The sequence below is a fragment of the Sesamum indicum genome, linkage group LG10, assembly GCF_000512975.1.
Source record: "Sesamum indicum cultivar Zhongzhi No. 13 linkage group LG10, S_indicum_v1.0, whole genome shotgun sequence".
NCBI classification, from domain to species: Eukaryota; Viridiplantae; Streptophyta; class Magnoliopsida; order Lamiales; family Pedaliaceae; genus Sesamum; species Sesamum indicum.
The window spans coordinates 3049291-3073802 of NC_026154.1; the positions used below are offsets into that span (position 1 = coordinate 3049291).

Sequence of the window (24512 nt, forward strand, 5' to 3'; positions counted from 1 at the left end):
TATATTATCTTTATAAATAAATTCAAACATACACAATAATTCTAACACATATTTATTTATTTTTATTTTTTCCTCTATATTCACGAAATATACCATAATAAATTAAAAATGAAGCTAAACATAGTGTAAGTTTGGCAGAATGAGTAGTGAAAAATTGGTCGTAGCAGTGCAAATGAGATGAGGGACTGAGGGTGAGAGTAGACAAGACAGGGCAGTGGTGTATGGTCCACGTCGACTCAGACAACACGATGTGGCCCCGAGCAGATCTCTCCACGCGGCGTGATCTTGGAGTGGGTGTTCCTTGTAACCTGTCAAGAAAAGACAAGGGAAATGGAGAGGCGACAGTCAGATGAACGGCCACGTGCAACCGGGCCCCGCTAAAATGGCACTTTATGTCAATCCGACGGGTCAGACTCAAACTGAAGTTGTAGTAGCAGTAGTAGCCTTGCGCACTGATTTGTGATCGCAGAGGATTCTCGTACCCATTTCCTTTTAGACTATACCCATATTCCTTTTCTATTTTTTTTATATATATTTTTTAATATGGAAAAAAGATGGTGAAAATGACAGGCTCCTACGTCAATTCATCGAAATTTAATTGGGTTGGATATTATTTTAAAATATATATATTTATTATATAATTAATATATAATTTTAAAAATAATCCATCACATTATTATTATATCATAGTTATTATAAAATTAATTTAATTTGATCAAATTAAATAATATTTTTTCCCATGAATTAAATAAGTTGCAGCATAGTATCTAGTTATGGGGTATTTAATTCTCATCCCAACTTGAACGGTTTTAATTTCAACAAGTAAACATATATTCACTAATTTTTTTTTACTACAATATATATTTTTAATTGATATGAATTAAAAAAATTATCATTATTAGCCATGATTTAATAAAATTGATGTAAAAATTTGTTTTATTTATTATGATCAAATTATTTACCGTAGCTCTTAACCATAACAAAAATCATTCGTTATAACTTTTAGCCATGACAACCGTTTAAACCATTTTTCAATTTATTAATTAAGATCAACTTAAGCAATTAATATTCTCATAACCCCATGCACTATGCCATACCAAATCCCGAAATTGTGACCCTGGATTGGGGGCCACGTTTAGCCATCCAAGCTGTCCCTAATGTCGTCCCTACATGGGACAACACCTATAAATACGCTCCAAATACTGTGATATATATAGGGTAATTTATTTGGTTATGTATTAGACATGTGTATCGGGCCATTGGGGTAGGTCGTGGGTCCCAACTCGAATAGCATCGAAACCTATTAGAAAGACATGGATTCTCTGAGTAAACTTACAATTTTGAATTCCTTCGAGGACAAAATAGTTTTTTTGAAACAAAAAATCAGGGTTATATCCATCAAATTTCATTTTCTCTCTCTCTTACTTAATTAAATAAATATAATAAAAATTAAATGCACATGTACGTATTAAATATGCTCTAGTCTACTAGTACGAATTATAACTATATATGAAACCATCTCAACTAAAATAATGTGCCAAATTTTACTGGTAAGAAAAAAGGGATAGTTAAAATTAATTACTGTTATTTAGTCTATAGAAAAAGAAGGAAATTGTCCAAGACCGGCAGAGACTGATGGGATAAATGCAAATCACACGTAATAAAGTGTATTTGACCATTCTGAGTGCTAACCAAATCCATATTGATGGAGACATTAGATTCTGAAAACCAATTAGAGATATATAGAAATTATTAGTTAGATTATTCAATAACCTAATCAGATCTACACCTACCAAAGAAAATCAAATACAAACACTTTAATTAAATTAATTAATATTAAAAGCAATTATAATGATGAAAAAATTTAATTAGAGGTAATTCAAAAATCTATGTATTTGTTTTGCCAACGTCAGTATTTTTCTTTCAAAACCTAATTACGTCATGGGATTTGTGTAAATAGTAAATTTTTTAAGGGGTTGTAAGCATAATTTTGATTTTTTTTAAAAAAATATAATTTCATATTTTATAGAAATTTAAGTGTAATTAATCCTTAACTTTTTTATATGACATGGTTTGGAATTGGGTTAAGATTAATTGAAGTCAACAATAAAGAAAAAAGTGAAAATATGTTTGTTATTATCTACTTTGTAAAAAAAAAAAAATTACTATAAATTTAAAAAGTAAATATAAATTTTGGTAATTACAGAATATTAAATCTTTGTGAATGGGAGAACCGACAAATATTGTTCAACATATAATGTATCCTCATGATAACGAAATCAATATATATACATATGTTATTGATAGATACAGTAAGCCCACTGCCAATAATTAGTATATAAATTGAATGCACAATATATGGATCAACAAACAATTAATGTGATTAAATAAATTCAATTTTTTAGTCTTATTTCAAGAAACGGGACCCCACATTTATCAAACTTCTTCATCTTAATTTTTTTTATATGTATATATATAGCTACTTAAGTCAAAATATTATTTGTTGAGTACAACTATAAATATATAATAATGGGAAAATATATACTTTGTGGTCCGTAATCTACGTCCAGTACACTTTCAATTCTACTATTTGCGGAATTTTTAAAAAAATCCGATAATTCGTAAAAAGTCATATTTTTAATCCTCTTATCAATTTCTATTAGGAAAAGTACATACAATTTACATCGTTATTATCTTTTACTTGAAGGAGAAATAGTATTTTTGATTCCATAAGTTAGACCAATTCACTTTTGATTCCATTTGTTATGAAATTAGCACTTTTGGTCGCGTAACTTATAAAATTTAGTACTTTTGATCCTCATCTATTTTTTCGTCTACAATTTAAAGGCATAGACTTGAACACGTGACCGTTAAATATTTTTGATCGAAGAAAAAAATAATGAACTTTTAGCTTGCCGCCACTTTTGGGAAAAAAATAACTATTTTTCTTGTGGAAATTAAGGAAAAAAAAAGAGATTTTTCTCTTTTCTCACAAAATTTGAATCCCGTCTATCCCATATATTTTTATAAATTAAAGCCAAATAAAAGTAATATAAAGAATCACATGTTTTACAAATGAATCAATTAGTAGACTAAAGCCTTAATTATAAGCAATTGTTGGAAAAAAAGGACGAAGTTTTTCTCTAGCAAAAAGTACTTAATGGCTACGTACTAGGCACGTTACCTACACCATTAAATAGTAGATGGAAAAGTAGATGATAACCAACAGTGTTAATTTTAATAAGTTATGAAACTAATTAAAATTGTCAATCCCGTAATGAATAGGACTAAATGTGAAACAATGCCAACTTATGGACCAAAATGCTATTTTTTCATGATTTAAACATGATTTTGTCCTTTAATTTCTTACTATATTGGTAGAAGGACTGAAGCGAGAATATTTTAAATTTATGAAATTATTTTAAAAACTTCTATTCATAAGCAATATGAGTAAAGTGTATATCACCTATTTAAATTATGGGACAAAAAATATAATTTTCTCAGTTATGTTGGTTCCGTCCATAGCCAATTTTCACAAATGACTAAATAATGAAAACAAGACATATATATAACATATAACTAAGTTTAAATTGTTAAAAAAAAAAGAAGTTAAAATTCAACACATCAATTACAAACCTCCACATATGTAGGTGATATAGATATATTTCCGTGAAGCCTAGCACGTAAAATTCTTTTAGATAAAAAGTTAACAATAATATAGATGAATAAAAAATTTTGTCCTCATTCTGATACCATATTCATTGATATAAGTATAATTAATCAATGCATTATATATATATATATATATAAAATTAAGACCCTCCAGGAAATCTCGTTACTATGTTTGTTTTCATTTTCAAGTTATCTTCGGGACAAGTCAAAATATACCTAATGTTTGCCATCATTCAAAAACATCTTATCTAGGTGTTTTAAACTGTTTTAGCATAAATACATACATATATATATATACACACACATATGTACATAAATATATATAAAAAAGGCATGATTTGACAATAAATAGTAATTTTTGTCTCCCAAATCACAACATTAAACATACAATAATTATTTTAAATTATCTCCAAAAATAAATCCAAACATACATACTATCTCGAACACACACTTATTTATCTTTGTTTTTATCTCTCTATCTCCACAAATCACAATAAAACACTTAGAAAACAAATCCAAACATTAGGCATCTGTTCCTTGGATTCCAGCAAAATGAAATGATCTTGAGAGATGGGGTTATATATATATATGTTCTTGGTTTCATGTATAGATGAAGACAGCCTTAAACGAATACCTAACTAAATTTTACTGTTGTAAGAGTTCATGTGAGTGTACTTGACTAATTTAATGCAATATCTCTTCTGCTTGGGGAACATGTGGATTGGATATGACACAATTGAGAAATGGGTGATGGATTTGCATACAATTAATGACCTCATAGACTTTTCAAACTTCCACATACAAATTCAGACCATATTATGAGAACCAACTTGATACACTATCTTATGGTTTTCATCAACCAGATAATTTTTTTAGTTCATTTTAATTAAATTCATATTATTAATTTCATCTTATAGTTCAAATAAATTATCAGAATCATAATATTCATCTCATTCTTCCAATAACTTATTATTTTCTTTAAATATACAGCCCGCGTACATATGTAAGGATTGAATTTCCTATATACAATTCTTTTTTCTAAATAAAATAGATGACGAGAAAATATAATAGGATTTTGAATAAAAAATTCAATTATATATTATTGCATCTATAATAAAAAAATAAAATTAAAGTAAATGACAAGAACATGGCTAAAACAATGCATGGTAGGAAGGTTCTAACAATCACTGAAATACATGTTCAAATTATTGGTGTGTCCTGATTTTCAAGAATTAGGAAAAGGGCACAAATCTAAAAGGAAAACCCTGAGAAAATGTCCCTCACCAGTGACAAAATTAGTGCTAGACAATGCTGACATGTAATCTTTCCAAAGTTGCTCATCCTTTCCCCTTTTATATATGGTATGATTTGCCAACCCCCATTATGAAAGAAAAAAAACCCCAATATGTTAGAAAAAAGACACAGGTACATGATATGCAAATCTATTGCTTGCTAGCTTGTCATAAATGGCTGTAATTTCTCTCATACATCTCAGTACCTGTCACAGCCATTACCATGTATAAAATGAGAAATTTTAATTCTTGATTAAATTTGAATTAATTATATGATAAGTGTAATATTTATGATGTGATTGTTTTACAGTTAAAGAGTGATCAATCACATAAAACTGTATTATATTTGTAATATAATTAATTAGATTTGGTAAAAACTGATTTGAATAAGAAATTCTCGTATAAAACTGCCTCAAAACAACAAACAACAAGAACAAACACTTAAAAAGAATTACTAGGTAGCATAGATATATGTAGTTAGCATCATCAAATATAGGAAATATTCCCATGAATTTTGTTTAATTAGACCATAGTGTTTTTTTTTTCCCCAAAAATTATCTTAGGAAAAAGCCAATAACAAGCTTACACATGGAGGGAAAACTTAGGGTACCTCTTCCTAGTAATGCTTCTCATAGCTGATGATCTCATCAATTGGCTAACTACTACTAGATAGACTATATATGGTAAGTAATATTACTCGATTCAGGCGAGAAATCCCATGCAAATGCTGCTGATCGTGCTGGGATCAGTGCACTGTTCGTTGCGTAATAAGTATTCAACTCGGTGGTGGCAATGCTGCCGCCTGCGACGGCGCCGGCGGCCTCTTCCGCTTCTTCTTCTCGTAGCTGATTCCTCTTGCTTTGGCCTGTGAATCACGGACTTCGCGCAGATAAAGCCTAACTGCCCGTGCCCCGAACGGGTTGGCTTCGGGCTTGCCCCCGTTTTCTTCATAGGCTGCGCGCAGGCGGCCTATAAGGGCGTCAAGGCTGCCCCAGGCCTGGCGGAGGGGGCAGGGGCAGGGTGCAGGTGGGTTGGGTTGCCCGAAGAAGGGGCAGAGCTGAGTGTGGACCTTGGTTTTTCCGAACTGGTCGAGGTATCGGAGGAATTCGAGGACGTGGGCACCGCTGCAGCGGGAGAGGGAAAGCGGCGGGCGGTGGTTGCGCAGGTACTGCCCGAAGGTGTTCCAGTCGCGGCGTTTTTGGTTCTCGTAGCGGCTTAGGGTTGTCGGGGAGGACACGGTGGTAGACCCGGCGGCGGATGAGGAGCCTGATGGTGATCCGATCGCTGTGGAAGGGGTGGTGGTGGTGGTGAAACTGTTGATCTCAGTGCTTCGGGAACTCATTTCTTGAGTTATTGGATCCATGAACAGAAGCTACTCAGCAGCGAAAGAGAGAGAGTTATAGGGTTCAAGGCAATAGGGTTTTGATGTTTCCCATGAGAAATTAAAATGGAGAAAAGTTACGAAATCAGAAAAGTAATTACAGTTCAAGGTTGGAAGAAGAAGCCGCAGAAAGTGAAACTGAAGATCGAAGCTGCAGGAAATATAGGAAATCAATTAGAACACAACAGGAAACTCTTTTTCCGGCTTTCTTGTACTAAATCTATGTTTGATCAATCCTAGAAAGCCTACGATGTCTGCTGGGTAGCGTTTTTTGGGCTTTGTTTTCTGCAAACATTTCAAGAGATTGAGCGATACATAGTTTTCCCAGAAGGGTGTTGAACTATAGTTCTCATCACTCTGTTGTTGTGTGAGTGTGTGTATAAAAGTGGAGAGAGTGTGTGTATTGGTAATTGGTGAGTGTTGTGGAGGGACCTGGTTAGGGCTTTTGTGGTAATAAAAGTAGGCAGAGATGGAGACAGGGAAAAGCTGTGGGAGTTTAAAAAAAAAAAAAAAAAAGAGAGAGAAAGAAAAAAATTGAGGGAATAATATGATTTTGTTTCCTGCTACCATCAAACACACTTTTGCACTGATTGACAACACCTTTTCTAATGACCAAAATGTCCTCTCTTGTTTTACTATTATGGGTTACTTTTGGTGCATCAATTTCCACATCTAGATTGCTGCGCAACCATGATTCTTCTTCTCTCCTTTTCTTTTTTACCATATATTTTTAAATTGATTATATATAGGTATTCATTTTTTTTTTAAATACAATATTAAAGTCCAATCCGAATTGAGGCTAAAGAGTCAGGTTCGCTTTGCTAGTACCAATAGGTAAAAGAGGCCACAAGCCCAATAAGCTAATAATCATTGATCTGTTGATGAGATATCAACTAGTTCACGTTCAATTACAACTAGCCTATTTGATTCAATGGACACATCAGGCATATTCTGCATATTGGATGGCATATGTGACATGACCATCAAAGCACACCAACAGGGATACAGTAGCATGATGAATAAAGATGACATGTAACAACTTTCTTGATTTTCATTTACTTTCTTATTAATCCTGTTCTACTGGCATAGGACCTATATGACTTAGCGAACAGTTGAATGATTTCTACCCAACAAGATAAACATTCTAAGAAATTCATTGATACCGTATCCATCCTCAATCATCTCTCCGATTTTCTCATCCTACAAGTCTTCAACTGACTTTCTATACATTTTCCACTTACTCTCAACTCTCTCACACAATTTGAACACTCTAATGCATAGCTTTTGCTATCTTTATCATCTTGCACACGACTTCTACACATTTTATTATCAATCCCCTTATTTTTTTGCTTTTACTTTGTGCTCCTATCTCTATTGTTTTTAAAATACCTTATCAATTTAAGTACGAGAGTGTTAATTTACTGTTTTGCAGGTTAGTACTTCAATAATTTTAAGATAGCAGAAGTTCCTTCAAATTATTGCAGTGCTATTGGACTCTGATATGCATAATAAAAATAATATTTTATTTTATTTAAAATACTTGAAGGCTAAGTTTGGATTAATGGCATTTGGATTTGAGGAATAATTTAAAAAAAAAAATTCAAATGACTTTATATCAAAAGATTTTAAAATCCATTCACACTTAGTAAAATATAGGTTAAAAAAATTAGAGATAGAAGATACATATCAAATCATTTAAATTTAAAATTGTCCAAACCAATTCTAAAAGGATTTATTATTAAAAATTTAAAATTCTTAACTTCAGATCCGTCCATCTAAATGTATTCTAAAAATATGCAAATTATGACATAAATATTATCTGCTTAATTATACAAAATTAAAACATAAAAAATAGCAATTTTAAGTAAAGAATTTGAATCTGGATCTGAAATTTCATCCTCGGATAAAATCCAGGTGCAACACGTTTAATATATCTAATTATTTATCAAAATATATATAAGTGGATGAAATTAAACCACAACATTATATTATCCAATCAACGATCAGCGGTGGATGGATCATTGATCCATTTGAACAAATTTTACAATGTTAGTTAATTGTCATGGTTAAAAAGAAATATACGGAGTAAATAGTCATTGACAAGGACTGTTTGCGGTAGTTTTTATAAATACGGCTAAAACATTTGTCATGGTTAAAAAATGACAAATTAAAATATTTACTATGGCTCATAATCATGACAAAAATAGTTTTCATGATGGAGAATCTAAAATTTTACATCAATTTTTATTTCATGATTAATAATAATAATTTATCATAATTTTAATTTATAACCAATAAAATTATAGCCAACAATAAATTTTCTTTTAGTGATGAACTATGGGAAAGTCCCATCTCCTCCAAAAACAAATAGTACAATTCTTTGATTGTTTCCCAAGAGTGAAATGTCTACTTTCTGAGACTGGAATGAATATAGGTACATAACATGTTTATTTTTTGTTGGGTCAATTATTGTTATTTCAACTAATAAAAATAGCTTTCGATGTACTTCCACAGATCACATTCAGAAGTTACCGTATGTTTGAACATGCAGTTAATTTGAGACTACCAACTTGCACTAAGAAATTGACGGAAAAAACGTGCAGGTCACGTGGTCGGTTTTTTCCATTGTGAAAAGATAACGACATGTACTAAAAAAGATATGATAACATTTATTAACAGTGAAAGTTGCACGAGTGATTGAAACATTTGTCATGACTACCATAATCCCTGATAAAAGATTGATGGCATTAATTAGGAGAAGTATGTTTTATAGGAGTAGAAGCTAGTACATTTTGTTGACCACTCATATGAGACGAGCATTTATACCTTATTTCTACAACTATTTTCTTCATGAAAAATATTCTTCATGTTGCAAGTTGATGCTCATTGCTTGGACTCTCTCAAAGTTGGAATGGAGAATATGACTCAATGTTGTAATTTTTAGTCCTGCTATATAGGGCATTCTGGAGACTAATCATATGCTTCATAGACTTCACGATGGTGTGCAAAAGATATTCCATCTTACTTTTTTAATGGTATAAAAAATGTGCTACATTGCCATATACAAAAATAAATAAAACGCCACACGTTTATACATAGCGTAGTCTTTGCAGCTGGACATTCGATTAATAATAGGGCTTCGATATTTTTTCTTGATTATATGAGAATGAGGGCTTTACTCCTCCTGCTGAGATCACATATGCATTTGCATTTTATATGGAGATTTTCCCTCTAAAATTCTACGCCTTTGGCGGATTTAATGGCCATATGCATAGTACGTGGCCTTTCGTCTAAATATTAATGGTAAAAATCTTTTTGTATGCCACTAGTGAATCATTGTTAATTATTTTTCAAGATAAAATGATCTAAAAAATCAAGAACCAAATATAATGAATTGAATTCTCTTTTAATACTAATGAATAATAAATAAATAAATAAACATTATAGCTCGAGCCCTTTTGGTCCTCTCTAATATCTAATTTGCAACTGAGGATCATAATTTTTTAAAAAAAAAAGAAAAGAAAATGCATATTTTGTCAAAAATGCTAAATTCACCTAACATTAGCACATTCTTGAATTTTTAAATTTTTGTCCAATTTTACTAATGCAACATTTTTGCCATAACTCTACTCCGAAGAACATAAACGAAAAATGCAATTTGGTCCTATAACTATTGGGATATGACACTTTTGGTCTTCCGTCTCAAAATTGTCAAGATTCAACAAAATTGGCCGGAAAACAATAATCCCCAAAGTAAAGGTGTCACATGCCAAATATGTGCTAATTTCAAGAATTTTAGCATTTTTGGACCATATTTGGACTAAATGTTCTGTTTTCTTTTTTATCATTGTAATCCTATTTGTAAATTCAAAATTGAATAGGACTAAAAATGTTACTCGTATATGTACGAAACCAAAATTATGTAGGCTATATTTGTTTATCATAACCTAAGTAGTTTTGTGGTTGCGTTTGGACTGAGAAGTTTATATTTAATGAAAAGATTTTAGACTAGATATCCATAATTAAGTAGGGTTGCAAATACATCATAATACTTGGGAAAATAGCTCAAAATTATCACTTGTAAACTTGAAATTTCAAATAGCCGAATACCCCAAAATTCATCAATCCAAACACACTCTATGAATTATATACAACATATGTATAAGAGTGGGTATATATCATCTGATAATATTTTATCAGATATTGTGGTAGGACTATTATTTTGTTGCTTACACACTAAAGTGTGTGCAGCTTAGATACTCTTTCTAAATGAAAATGGCAATTTTTACAACCTCACAAAGAATGCGAACCCAATTAATTGGGAAATTTTAGTTCAGATAAATTTAACAACATCCAGTACCTAAATTTAACATTAAGTTCTTGAACCAAATTTGTATATAATATTCTATGTGTACATACAGTAGTTATGCATTCAATTTCTACTAGTACATGGATATCGATTGATTTTATTAAAAGTTATTGGTCTATTGTACCAGTAATTATTGATTAGTTATAATAATCGATATATATTGATTGTTGATTATCGAAATTCATGATGTATATAGCTCAATGCATAAAATGTCGAACGTGATAATGTATTTGACCCTGAAGAAAAATACAAGCAACTTACTAATTTCCAGCTATCAAAATTCGGAATTTATTTTTGGGGATACTCAGACTGAATCACCCCTTAGAGTAAAGTTATGTGCATTTCTTACATTATCAGTAGTAACAATAAGAAGAGTAGAGACAGTAGTAACAATTTATTTTTATCTGTCCTTTCAATGTTATGTCAATCACTATAGTTTTGCTCCCTGCACATTACCCACCTTCGTACTGCAGCAAAAAGGCCAGAATAATTATCCTTTATATATATATATATATATATGGTGAGTGATGATGGTCATTTCTGGAAGCACGATCTTGACCAACCCTCTATCACAAACAATCTACACATAATAATTCTTTTCTTGTAAGTACTACAAACACTAATACTTTAACTAACTCGGTAGGCCAATTTTGCATTAATCTATAAATAGTCCTCCAAATTCTATTCTATTTCATCCCATCATTAAAACCAACTACCGCGCAGAAATGGCATGAGAAACTAGAGCACATTCAATTTGAGAGCACAGCAGCTCTTCACAATTTTCTCTCCATTGACTCTATAGAGAAGTTAAAATATGTATTATTTGTTTAATAAATTATCATTATGCTTATATAAACTCACGGTCATTTACAGTTCATACTATCCAAGAAAAGGTCAACAAAATGGTACTTATGTATAAATTTAGCATCACCGAGTTTCAAGTGCCAGATTTCATCTACAATTCTGGTGGAAAAAGGATACTCTGCTGGGGATGATCGTTCACTCTTTGCACTAGATATGTTTAGGATCTGCAGGAAATTGATGCGTTTCTCTTGTTAGTCGTTTTTTGGCGTTGGGAGCCACTAGCATGGAGTATTGTACATCATACATGGAGAAGTTACCTTGATTTCCGGAATAATACAAGCATAAGTTGTTGATGTGTTTAGAAAGCCAAACCTCAATGATATTGCAATGCAATTGGTAACAGCAACAAAATTTCAATGTCTGATAATGAAACTCACCGGCAAAAGATTCTCCATCAGCAGCATTAGACAGCGTAAATCCGCACCACCTGATCAATCTTGGTTCGGCAAACAGGGCAACCCCACTTCTTGGCCTTAATTTCCTTTAAACAAGACATGCATCCAGCCATGTGCCCGCATGGGATACAAGCCCCCTCCAGTGGAGCATCCAGGCATATCGTACAAGACGAAGGAGCACCATCTTCTTTCTTTTCGTTGGCGCTAGTGGTTATCACTGGCTCAGTGGGCGAAGAAAAGTCAATAGAGCTCACATCAATTGATGGATAGTGGATTGGTCCATCATCTACAGCTGCATTTGCAACAGGTGGCGCTGACGGAGTAGAGAGTGGAGCAGCTTCCTGAAACTCAGAATTGCTTCCATTTGGCATGTGACTAGTAGATGCTTCATTCATGTAGTTCAGTTTATGACTAAGGCTATTTGTAGGGTTGACCGAACTGGCGGGTGCATCTGCAGCAGACCCTGTACAAGAATCTCTAAGGGGTGGTGTTTCAAGTGACGCACACTGAAGGGAAGCATTAATTGCCATAGCTAGTTCTACATCTTCGGAAGTTGGTGGTGCAGCTGCTGGAGCAGTAGGGACTTGGTTGTTGAAAGGAAACACTTGATGCATCACCTGTTTCTCCGAAACAATAAAATTGAAGTCCTTGAGAACAAGAGTAAGATAAAGTAGCAACAAAGGTATTTAGTTTCTCGTCAATCAAACCCCAATGCCATCCACCCACATAAAAGATGAAGTAGAAATATAATGGAACAGACAGGTAATAATCCCCAAGCAAACAGTAGAAAATAGAAAGAAACCCGGGTATACAGGTGCACACATGCGCACCCACATTTTCACATGGACCATCACTCAATTCCCATTCAGAAAAATGTATCCAAGAACCATTTTTCATACAACTTTGAAAGTAGTTATATCCTTGCTTTCTGAAAGGATGAAGAAGGTCAAACCTTGGATAAACTTAAGGTTTTCAAGATGCTGTTTTCTTAATGCTACCCAAAGCCCGTTGCATAGTAAACAGACATTTACTACTTCCTCTACCTTAAGAAATTGCAATTATGAAACTACAACTAGCAAAATATATACCACCTGAGGGATCCCTTTGCACGCATTGCAAAACCGCTGCAAGTGCTCTTTTTCACTTTCATTCATAGGTGCAAGTTTAATCCGTGTACCTGCAAAGCCAGCAAACAAAAATGAGTCATATTCAGTGACCACTGTTGAGCACAATCACCCAAGAATTACTATAATCAAATCCATTCTTATCCGACCACCTCTCCAACCAATACAGGCAGCAACTCTCTTAACATCTTTGACGAATATTTTGAACTTAATCAATAAAGTGAACAATTAATTATAGTCTGGATGCAACTTGGAAGCGCAGAGTTGCCCGGTTTGACTAAATTAAATGCATTTACTAAGGAGTTGAACACACAGATATGTCAAACACCATTAGACAAGTGTCTAGAATGATATAGATAGGTACTTCTGCAGTGATGTTCATATCTTATTACAAGTTACTCCTACTGCCTAAGTATGTTATTTGTCCACATCCTCTCTTGGGTCTTTGAATCTTTCATGTGGAAATGCAGTGGGTCCCCCAGTGTTCCTCACAGGGAGACATCATTTCTCCAAACTCAAACATGAATTTATCCTTTGTATCAGTTGATTCCTGAAAACTATATAAGAGACTAAGACTCCCAGAAGGCTAAAGGTCCTTTAATTTTAAGGAGTTCAAAATTCAATATACTTACGCCTCGCCTCTTGGGAGGGCTTAATGGCTCGCCTTCTCCGCCAGCGTCTTGGGACTATGCATAAACATGAAAAGTGATCACCTATCTAGCATAACAGTTCATAGTAATATAAACAATATAGTTGGGAACTTACTTCTTGAAATATCAGAGATGACAGCCGTTGGATCAGGCTGGCTAAAATTTGGTTCATCTAGATTGGCCTTCCAGAGTGGAACTATAGTTCGAGGTTGAGCTTCCTAATGAAAAAGGTAGAAGTTCAAAATATGGATGTAAATACAATTCAGTCGTAGAAACAATATGAAGAACTTAATTAGTAATATATTTTCCATGTGATGAAAAGCCTCCTCAATGAATCTGCTTGAAAGTATTTGTAACTTGTGCATGATTCTCTCTGTGCCTCTGTTTGGTGGGCGCATTTGTGCGTGTACAACAGATCACTCGCATGAGGATAGAAAGCAGATATATGCATGAAACACCAACAATTAAATGAGAGAAGACTATATTCTCGGGCGACACCTCTAAGTAATTACAATATTAATTTTGAATGTGAAAAAAGATAAAGGCATCAAGGTACCTGTAAACCGCTGTAGATCGCAAGCTCCAACTTGAAAGGTTTACGGAGGTTACGGGAACCACAAGGTAAAATAACCACCCAACTGCGTAGATATAAGATGAAATACTAAGATTAGCAATAAGTGACTCATCTAACAGGAGGAGAAAGGTAAAAGAGTTACAATATTAGGGGCGTGAAAGAGCAAATAAAAGTGGAAAAAGGACCATCGAGATAAGGGTTTCTGCCTGATAGGAAGTCCATGTATTCACCCATCAACCAAATGAAAAAACATTGCCCAAGGGGTATAATGTACTTTTTTATGTTAGAAGATCGAAAAAGTAGTGAGAAAAGACAATGACTAGTTAAGGTAATGAGGATTGCACCCACACTTTTCTTGAAAGCAATTGAGGAGCCAGCAGTTCCAGAAAGCCTGGTCCATAAAATTCTCGCAGCCAGCCAGAGAATAAGCACACGTGACCCTGGTCATCACAAGAGGTCAACTTTCCCTTAATTGGTCTATAAACACAATCTAACTATAGCAAAGAAATGGTAATTAGCAGGAAGGATACCTCAATTGCTCGGACAATATTACTGTACCCTTTGGCTCTAGCAATGTCGAGAGGGGTTTGACAATCATCATTCATCACTAGTGCATTTGCTAAAATTTCCAGCAGAAAAAATTAATTGGAAGGAACAGAAAAAGTGGATCACAGTCTTTCGCAACTCAAGTATCGTGTCCCAAATCACAACAGTCTACACGCACCTCCATGTGAAAGAAGCAACTTTACAGTCTGCTCAAGGCCTCTTTTAGCAGCATGGTGTAGAGGAGTCCCACCTTGGCGACCTTAAAATGGAAGAAACAACTTAGGAAGAGAAATAGAACAAATCACCAGATAATCAATCAAAAGAAAATGCGACATTAATCATTAAATTCATCACGTTGACATCAGAGTAGAGAGGATGTAGGAAAGACTCGAAATGAAAAGAATCATCCAGAATAACCAAACATGTGAATTAAATGATCCCGAAATCTGTATCAACATAACCATCTCAAAGGTGACAAACACAATAAAGACCTAAAAGCAGAGAGGCAACATTCATGATCACTAGTAATTACAAAAGAAAATCCAAGAAATCAGTTATTTGTTACCGACTTCCCATTAAGTCAATTAGCACAGACATTTAATGGACAACTAATAATTTCTTTAATTACTTGGTATCAGTGGCACGTGACACTATCCCCATCTGTACTTTTTTCCAAATTTTTTTGAGGAGAATTATCAAAAACAGGATAAAAACTGGGTGAGCTCAAAACAGTGAAACAATAAGCACCATACTTTTGCAGCCACAGGGATTTACCTGGACGGTAAGCATTGACATTTGCTCCCAATTCTATCAAAGTTTTTGCTATATTATAGAGCTCCAGACTCATGCAAGCTGCAATGAGGGGAGTCTTCCCTTCTCTATCAATCCACTGTCACCACAATCACCATTAAAACAAAAAGAGATTTAAGTCCCAAAGCATGAATTTTTGCGCAGGCAGCTTTAATATCGAGATAAGATTACCAGCTGTTTTACATGGTAACTACATTACCTAACACACATAAACACATAAACACAGAATGTACAAAAACTACTTCTTTAATACAGAGTTGGGAAGTTCATCCTGTCTGTGCCTACGGTGAACATAAAGGCATCTGCACCCTAGTTTAAAACCAAAACATCATCCACTAGAAAAAGAACACAACTTTTTCCGCTAAAAGAACTCGGAAAATCAAAATCCTAAGCCTGTCTTAATTTGCACAAAATGTTAATGTGTCAATGTATGCAAGCCAAATATGTCAATTCTTAACGAATTACACATTAAAACAACAAGGGCATTAACTTAAAATCAAAACTTCTTACAAGATAAACATATATACATATAACTATTCAAACATATACGCATGTACAAATGCACAAAACACACGCACACCCGCCAAGAAAATGAAAAACAAAAGAAAAAAGAGGAAGAATTTTTGATGACATACCTCAAGGCCAGCACCTTCCCTTCGCAGAGCTCTGATGCCTTCAATATCTCCATAAGTTACATGCTGATACAACAATTCTTCTTTCGATTGCTGCTGTCCCATTCTTCCAGTCTTACGGAGCCAAAAAAAAAATTAACCCAACTTCACAAAGAAATTACTGGAATTGGAAATAATTATTTGGGTTAAAGAAAATAGAAACACATTCCAGAGTAATAATGGAGAAAAATCTGAATTATGGATTGAGAATCGAAATTACCTGGAAATTTCAGCGGTTCCTTAATAAAGAATGAAAATCAGAAGAGCCGACTCTTCTGCTCTTACGTGAACAAGCTTTTCTTGGATTTTCCTGCGACAATGAAGTTGTACGTAAACGCGGGTTGTACGTTTTTCTTTTCCTTCCAGAAGATAGTGACCGCGTCTCAAATGGACTTGTACTCTTCCCATCTATATCCATCACTCACCATTCATCCAATTGAAAAATTAAGTGATTTACGACTTATTAATTTAATTATTTGGTTAATTGTAATGAATCGGTGACATTATATTTATAGAATAAATAATTATTAATATTTTAAAAATAATATTAAATTTTAAATAATATTAATATACTTAACAATTTATCATTTTTTAAAAAAATTATGATATTTTATTTGACATTAATAGTTGAATAAAATATCCAATATAATAAAATAAATTTAAAAACAAACTTACAAAAATCAGATACAAGAAATAATATTATACATTTTTAAATTTAACATAAAAATAGATGCATGAAATTATAAAAATAATCTAACAGAAATAGCAAAATTGAACTGAGAAGAGAAATTAAGATTTTATATTTAGATATAACATAAAATAGTTAAACTTAACAGAAATTATTCCAATTTAACAGAAATAATCCATTATCCTTTCAGAAATAACATAGAATTAAGATACTTTACAAAACAATACACATTTTATAATAAAAATTAAAGATTTTATCATGTATTTACAGTTGATCTGTTCGATTTAATTAACCCAATATTGGGTCACACGGTTCACCGATGGAACCACTGGGTCAAACAATTTTTAGATTATAGATGTAATTACTCGTATGCTATAAATATTTTTAGACTCTATAGATGTAATTATCAGTAGATGGTGGTCACAGGTTAGGTCCATATTCAATTGAAGAACAAAAAAACTATAAATATGCATGTTTTAATTTTTTTGGACTTGATCAGCAGAAATTAAAAGAAAAAGGGAGATGGCTGGGAAACTAGAAAAATTTTCAACAGCATTATTTTTCTTTCCTTTCTCCAATTGATAAAGAAACATTCTGTTGAAGGCAACCTGCCTAGGAAAACAAGAATTGTGGGTTCTCTAAGATTCAGAATTCTGAATGTAGATTAACAGCCATATCTATATATATCTAGCTAAGTATTCCCTCTATCCTAAGAAAATTGTGCGGCGTCATTGTTTTCCTTGGGTGTTGCCTGGTTAGCATCGTCGGCTGGTGGCTGAGCTGCAACTATTGCTTCTGATGGCGTTCTCGTGTTTGGTTTTGGAGGACTGTACTTTTTCAGTACTCTATCTTTGTTTTCTTTCCACCATTCTTCCGCCTGTTGCTCCGCAAACCTTCTCTTGCTGTAGAGATATTAAAACATAAGTGTTGCTCGTAGCCTTGGTTATCGTGAATGAAACTTGTAGGAATACTACCTAAACTCAGCTTCTCGAGTTTTGAACATGAAAAGAACATTGCACTATTCTTGATGAACAACATCAATAATATCTTAAAGTAGATATTCTCCAACATACCTGAATCTAACTCGCTTGAAGATCTTGGTCCCGTTTGGGAGTTGAATGACTGTCACGTAAACACCTGGTTCAAACTGTTCGATGACTTCCTTTTGTCCCTCAATTTTTTCACTTTGAGAAGTCGCAGAGCCATTTTCTGTGGTTGAAGGATTTGTAGCTTTTGCATGAGAAACAAATGTTCCATTGTTCTCTCGTGGAGCGCCATCGACATTCTGTGACATGTCCTGAACCACAACACTGTGGAAATGATTCTGTTGCTCATTTGTTGCTCCAGGTTGGAAAGCAGCATTATCTTCAGATACTTGAGCCCCAAATTTTTCCAGAAAAGATTCAACTTGAGCATGCGCGCTTTTAAGAGATTCACTCTCAGATGTCTCAGTAGGCAACTTGTCTGTAATTTCCTTCAACTGCAAAAACAGAAAAGATAGTAAGACGGACAAATGGTAGATAAAATTGCCAACTTTGACTATTCTTTAACTATTTAAGTTGGAAAGTGATACAAAATATCAGATTAATAAAAGCAATAGTTGAATTACTTGATCAGAGATGGTCTTGACGGCTCCCATTGCTCTAATACACTTAGAAGATCTTTCTGCAGCCAATGCAGCAGCTTCCTCACCGGTCTTCTTCAACATCTGAATTTCTGCATCTTGAACTTCGCTTTTCTGTTTTAAGCTCTTAACCTAAAACAACAATGAAAATCAACAACCTGCAACAACTTACAAATCAAAGTACGAGAATTGACTTGCTTATGAGAGAAAATCCACACCTGGCCACGCAACTTGGAAACCTCTTGCGTTAAAAGATCATTTGTCTTCTTTAAAGTATCGATAACACCCCTTGAGAATACCGGAGCAGCATGTGGAGGACTTGGTCTTCTTGAGTATGGGGAAGCAGGTCTTGAGTTGGACTGGTGTTGTGGATAGGGCTGCTGAGGCTGTGGCGATGACGTGATCACAGGCTTTAGAGCATATTGAAGAGCACTAAGTGAACTTGGAAAAGCAATATCCTTTAGTTGTAAAAGAGATGGAACTTGGGAAGCACGAACTATTGAATAGTTATCTGACTTTGCTCCAGCACTTCCCGACTTGATTTCAAGGTACTTAACTGGTTCCACAGTCGGGGAAAGCAAAACTCGTGAAGTTCTTGCCTCGCCTCGATCTAGCCTCATCGTGATATCCATCGAAGTACGATGAATTGATGCTCGTCGATTGGTAGTTCCTGCATTTCCAGCCTCAACTGCCTTTTTAAGTTTCAGATAACAAGAATCACAGACTCGGTGGGGTTTTCCTGGAGTTGGGGCAAGAGCCGCTCTCATTGCTTTTTTGGAGCTGCAAGCATGGCAATGCACCAGTCCACAATTATAGCAATTATGTCGTTTCCGAGTAAAACCAAAAGCTTGTTTGCACGCTGTGCAAACTGATTGATCTGCTCCAGAAACCCACTTATGGATGCATATACTTGCTGTGTAGCTCGACCCGCACGCAATATTCCTCACATGCTTGTCTCTGAGAGCTTCGATTAATGTTGGAACATTGCGATCTTCAGCATCCCCATGTCCTAGTCTCCCATTGGCTCCTCGACCCCAGGTGAAAACTTCACCTCTCGACGTGAGGACTGCAATGTGATCTGCACCAGATGAAATTTGTTCAGCAAATTCCCCCACCAATCTATCTTGCACTAAACTAGGCAACTTTCCGTCAGACTGTGGGTTGCCCAGCTGACCATACGCGTTGCTTCCCATAGTGAAGACATGGCCGGATGTGGTAAGGGCAACAGTCATATTATTCCCACATGCTAGCTGATGGATGTTGTAATCAATAAGGGCCGAGACGCAAGTCGGAAGAAGGTATGTCTCCTTGTTCCCATGACCTAGCCGATTTTTATCACCATCGCCCCAGGTGAAAAGCTTTTTGGATAAAATGTTTGCATTAGTCTGGTTTGTAACCCCTAAAATAGCAGCGGTATGCCATATGCCACAAGAGACAACAATAGCTTTCAGCCCGCGTAATGATTGGACCTCCTTTGGATATGAAATGCTTATACGGTTGCCATGGCCTAGAGCTCCAAACTTACCGTCGCCAAATGTGAACAATTGTCCAGCAGATGTTGTTAAAGCTGAATGCCAAGTGCCACATGCAACTGATAAAACTTGCAGGCCTTCTAAAGGTCCGGAGACTCGTTTTGGTATCCAGTGGCTAACATGATTACCATGACCGAGAAGTCCCACATTATGGGTACCATCGCCCCAAGTGTATAAATCACCAGATGCTGACAGGGCACATGTATGAAACTCACCACACGCAACAAAATCAATGTTTGTCACAGCCAAAAATTCAACCAGTCGAGGACGAGTAAAGTCCTTTTCGATCCCATGACCCAGTCGGCCCCCAGATTCCTCTCCCCAAGTAAAAACCTCACCTTGCCTCGTGACAAGAGCAACATGGCGAACTCCACAAGCAATTTGATGTACATCAAGTACTATATTTGTCTCCAATGGTTTAGGAGTTAGAACGTCAATTTTTATGGGAATTGGAATCCCAGTACCATCTGTTGCCACTCCATCGGACCAAATCTCCCCCCAAAGATAAAGATCACCAAGTGATTCTATGTCGTCTAGGCCAGAACTCTGACTTGAACAACTAGGAGCACTCGATACACTAATTCGAAAACCATCTGCATTGCTAGTTCTTGGTTGCATGATTGCACATTCAGGCCCCACATGTGAGCTTGAACTATTGAAGCTATCCTGGGAAGTGGAATCTGTGGAGATTCTGCCACGGGGAAGACTCGACACAAAATCTAGTGTTGTTCCAAAAGGGCGATTATCTTGAGAGCTCTCACTACTGTGTAACTGAAAAACACACATGTGAATTAGTTTACTAGTTTAGTAGAAGTTTTCACCAACACACTATAAACCTCATCAACATAAAGATACAGATTGGAGTTAATTTTGACAATGAGAAGAAAACAACTATTCGTAGCGGAACAGTAACAAAACCAATTTGGACCAGAACTTCACAGAGTTGTAAAGAAAGTATTATCCGATGTACACATTTCGTGCTCTTGAATTTCAGATATCTACATATTCTTACTTCAGTAATCACAACAGAAATTCAACAAAATTTTAAAACCAACAGGTTTTCATAGTGACACGAGAACAGTTAGTTGGGGAATGATTTGGAATACATAAAATAATAACTTCAATAAATGCATAAAAGTATAAAAAATTGTAGGCAGTGTTGACAGGGAAAAAGAATGTGAAAACATGACAAGAGAAACATTAGAATATGAGCTGTGATGAAATTACATCATAATCTTCACTTTTAGTATGCCGACCACGTGGTTGGCTCGTTGATATTAACCCCTTCAGGCCAGCAAGCCAAACCTCAGATTCGACTTTGTCCTTGCAGATCTATAAAGGTCAAAAAGCTGCAACCAGTAAGCAACAACTTGTAGCTAAAAGTGTCACGTCAATTACAATTCTTGAAATAAAAAACTGACCAGATCAAGTGATCTTTCGCCGTTATTATATATCAGCGAAAATGACAAGTAGTCCTTTTCTGGGCGTAAATATCTTTTAAATACAGGCTGCACAGACATAGGAGAACGGGAAAAAAAAATCTCAATTAATCAGTTTTTCTATCTAATTGAGGATGTAAGTCTTCGGCAGTATTTTATCAAAAGTAAATTAAATGAACTCTAAGATATAATTATCGAGAGAGATGTTTGCTAACTCACGGTTCTCTGTCCAGGAATAATCCGTGAAACAGATGATAACGTCAAATTCCTTTCTGCTCCATGTGAGTACCAGATTAATGTTGTTTCATCCTGAAAACATCATAAAATCCTAATAATCTCAATGTATTCCAGGTTATCTAACCATATGGAGATTTATATAAGCGAACCATTTGCTTTATTTAATACATTTAAACCAACATGCAAATAAATGTATCCAACAAAACAGAGTGGGGTTTCATAAAGATTATAAATTATTTACAAGCAGACAAATCAAACATCGTTTTGCAAAATGCTTGAAACTACCAAATGACAACTCTATGCAGTCAAAATTTCCTAAACTTAACAATTCCATGAAAAAAAAGTCAAGTATACAATTAAAAAGGGATGATGTCTCATATTCAAAAAATTTAGTATTTACAACAACAAAAACCTGAATTTTTAGATAACACCACAAAATTTGAGGAATGAACCTTATGTTACACTCATTTTTATATACGTATGTTAGACTTTCAACTTGTTGTTTGAATGACCTAGATAATTATTTTATAAAAGTTAAAACATTGTCAAGCTAGATAGTCATTTTACAATGAAAGTTAAAATAAGATACATGTAAAGTATGAAATTAGAAGTTCGAATGTGAATGATGGAATAAGATAATTGCTTACTGGAGAAAGTCTGAATGTACAAAACTTAGGCTTCCCTTTTCGGCTGTACTTGATTAGTTGTGTTCCTTTCTTCAAAGCAATAAGTGCCTTCAGGGGAAAAAAAAGAGTAATAATTGCATGCGGAGACAAAGGTCTAACTTATCAAATATTTTATTGGACAAATATCACAAAGTGTCTAGTAATATCAGAAGTGCTGAACCAAGTTCCTACTGATAACCTTCATGACAGATAACCAAACAACTCTTATCACCCAAGAGTTCTATGTTACAACTATGCAACTCCTATCACAATAATTTAAGCTACTCCAGCTGAGAAGAGATTTAGTTCATTTAATTTGTATAATGCATATAGGAGGAAAAGAATAGAAATTACAGGACTATTGATCATAGTTCCCCTTTTTGTTCCCTCTAATAGTCCGCTAATAAACTAAAAAATTTGAAAATCCTCTCTATCTTAAAACAAAAGCTAAAATTTACTCCAGCTGAATTAAGAAAAACAAATACATTTCCTAGGCATTCTTCAACTTCCTTCTCCATAAACTAAAGCTAGAAAAGCTAAATTCCTGAAGCAACATATTACTCTCTTTTTTCAACAGGATGGTAGTCTTTTGCGAGAACTTTAGAATTTTCTTCTCCCAGAAAATATTCATTTAGGTTGCTCCCTACCCGAAAACCTCTACCAATTTTAAATGTTTGGAACTTTTTACCCCAAGAGCTCAAACAAGGCAAAGTTTCCATAAACTTTGAAGGCCGACACTCATATTCACTCAAGACATGATTCCACTACGACTATACTTATTTGGAAGTGATCTTTTAGTAAACCACCTAAACAATCACCTCAGTTGAATACTCAGATTAGAAGAAGAAAAACACATAACCACTGCCCTCATACATTCGCCACAACCTAACTAACCCATAATTCACCTACTTATGTGGTAGGACACTTAATAAAAGAGTACTTTAGCGCATTCCAAACAGAAATGCAACTTTTAAATATCAAAACTATACAAACAACCTCGCTAATCACATGAGATTCAAGGGTTACACATGTGAACAATGCTTTGATTCTTCCACAAAAAAAAATTCAGATTATACGAGTTGAAATTGAGAAAAAACAGGGCTACCTGATCAATGTCACGGTCAGGGTTGCCATAACTAGCAGGATCTGCCATTCCATCTGAAACAAATATTGGGTTTCCACCGAATAAACCTACTTATTGTCCCAACCATTCGTATTGTCTTCATAGATGATGCCAATGCACTTTTCTTCTCCGCCCAAACATCAACTTCCCAGAAAAAATAATGAACAGATTACAACTTTATCCCGAGTGTTCGTGTGTGTTTTCCCTTCTTGATCTTGAAAATATATTTGCTCGATACTTCGATTTGTTGATATTTCTTCGGTGATCCAAGAAGATTATCTACTGATCCACTTAAGATTCACCAAAGAAACTCAAGATTTTGAGCGAATTCATCATGTTTGGACAATGATGTGAAATGGGTTCTAACAGTTTCGTCATGAGACTCACCGGAGATGGAGAGAGAAAATTACACCAGATTAGGAGAATGTTGGCAGCTGATGAGAAGAGAATGGCGATGCGAAGTTCGCGCGCTTATTTGTCCTCTTTAACTACCTTATAATTAAACTTCTCATTATCGCCCTTAATCATCTTCCATCTCATATTTTCCATTAATAGCATTTAAAACTTAGATTAGGTTATTAATAAGCATATGTAAATTGAGAATAATTACACTTCCATCCCCTGATTTTTAATATAATTACACGTTAATTCTCTATAATTTGATATATTATATTTAACATTTAAAACTTACTTCCATCTAACAAATATATACTTTCATTATTCGAAATTTACTAAATTTATTAATATTAACAAAGAAACTAAATAAAAATTGATATTTACCCTTGATTGATTTATTAAAAATTTATTGCAAGTCAAATAATTTTTTTCTAGTTAAATTATTATTATAACGGTAAAA

General features: G+C 34.4%; 3 protein-coding genes across 8 annotated transcripts; all 3 read right to left on the reverse strand.

Annotated features, from left to right (window-relative positions):
* On the reverse strand, window positions 5516-6803 carry LOC105171774 (protein LIGHT-DEPENDENT SHORT HYPOCOTYLS 4). Its single transcript, XM_011093001.2, has one exon. The coding sequence runs from the start codon at window positions 6325-6327 to the stop codon at window positions 5740-5742; it is 588 nt and encodes a 195-aa protein (XP_011091303.1). The 5' UTR covers window positions 6328-6803; the 3' UTR covers window positions 5516-5739.
* Window positions 11516-16727, reverse strand: LOC105171775 (putative E3 ubiquitin-protein ligase XBAT35). Of its 6 annotated transcripts, none has more exons than XR_002287915.1 (12): window positions 16569-16727; window positions 16313-16423; window positions 15642-15756; window positions 15046-15126; window positions 14852-14940; window positions 14670-14761; window positions 14304-14385; window positions 13863-13965; window positions 13730-13783; window positions 13065-13150; window positions 11836-12590; window positions 11516-11742 (listed from the first exon to the last, which is right to left on the reverse strand). XR_002287915.1 is itself a non-coding variant. In XM_011093002.2 (12 exons), the coding sequence occupies exons 2-11, from the start codon at window positions 16412-16414 to the stop codon at window positions 11982-11984; spliced, it is 1413 nt and encodes a 470-aa protein (XP_011091304.1). In that variant the 5' UTR covers window positions 16415-16423; window positions 16569-16727; the 3' UTR covers window positions 11516-11742; window positions 11956-11981. The 6 variants fall into 6 exon arrangements, 5 of the variants coding, with proteins under 5 accessions (XP_011091304.1, XP_011091305.1, XP_011091306.1 ...); XM_011093002.2 differs by having other exon boundaries at window positions 11956-12590; XM_011093003.2 differs by having other exon boundaries at window positions 11516-11835; window positions 11956-12590.
* On the reverse strand, window positions 17567-24166 carry LOC105171777. Its single transcript, XM_011093006.2, has 9 exons — window positions 23639-24166; window positions 22516-22602; window positions 21851-21940; window positions 21614-21700; window positions 21420-21524; window positions 18879-20963; window positions 18646-18792; window positions 18110-18516; window positions 17567-17938 (listed from the first exon to the last, which is right to left on the reverse strand). Exons 1-9 carry the CDS (start codon window positions 23684-23686, stop codon window positions 17746-17748), a joined length of 3249 nt encoding a protein of 1082 aa, XP_011091308.1. The 5' UTR covers window positions 23687-24166; the 3' UTR covers window positions 17567-17745.

Excerpts from the sequence above, each read along its gene's own strand:
- LOC105171775 (XM_011093002.2), bottom strand. The coding sequence starts at position 16,414 with ATGGGACAGCAGCAATCGAAAGAAGAATTGTTGTATCAGCATGTAACT. Across the intron at positions 14,941-15,045 it reads GTTGCTTCTTTCACATGGAG|CAAATGCACTAGTGATGAAT; the intron begins GTGCGTGTAGAC and ends TGGAAATTTTAG. Across the intron at positions 13,784-13,862 it reads CATCTCTGATATTTCAAGAA|TCCCAAGACGCTGGCGGAGA; the intron begins GTAAGTTCCCAA and ends GTTTATGCATAG.
- LOC105171774 (XM_011093001.2), bottom strand. The coding sequence starts at position 6,327 with ATGGATCCAATAACTCAAGAAATGAGTTCCCGAAGCACTGAGATCAAC.
- LOC105171777 (XM_011093006.2), bottom strand. The coding sequence starts at position 23,686 with ATGGCAGATCCTGCTAGTTATGGCAACCCTGACCGTGACATTGATCAG. Across the intron at positions 22,603-23,638 it reads CTGACCGTGACATTGATCAG|GCACTTATTGCTTTGAAGAA; the intron begins GTAGCCCTGTTT and ends TTTCCCCTGAAG. Across the intron at positions 20,964-21,419 it reads CTAAAAGTGAAGATTATGAT|TTACACAGTAGTGAGAGCTC; the intron begins GTAATTTCATCA and ends TGTGTTTTTCAG.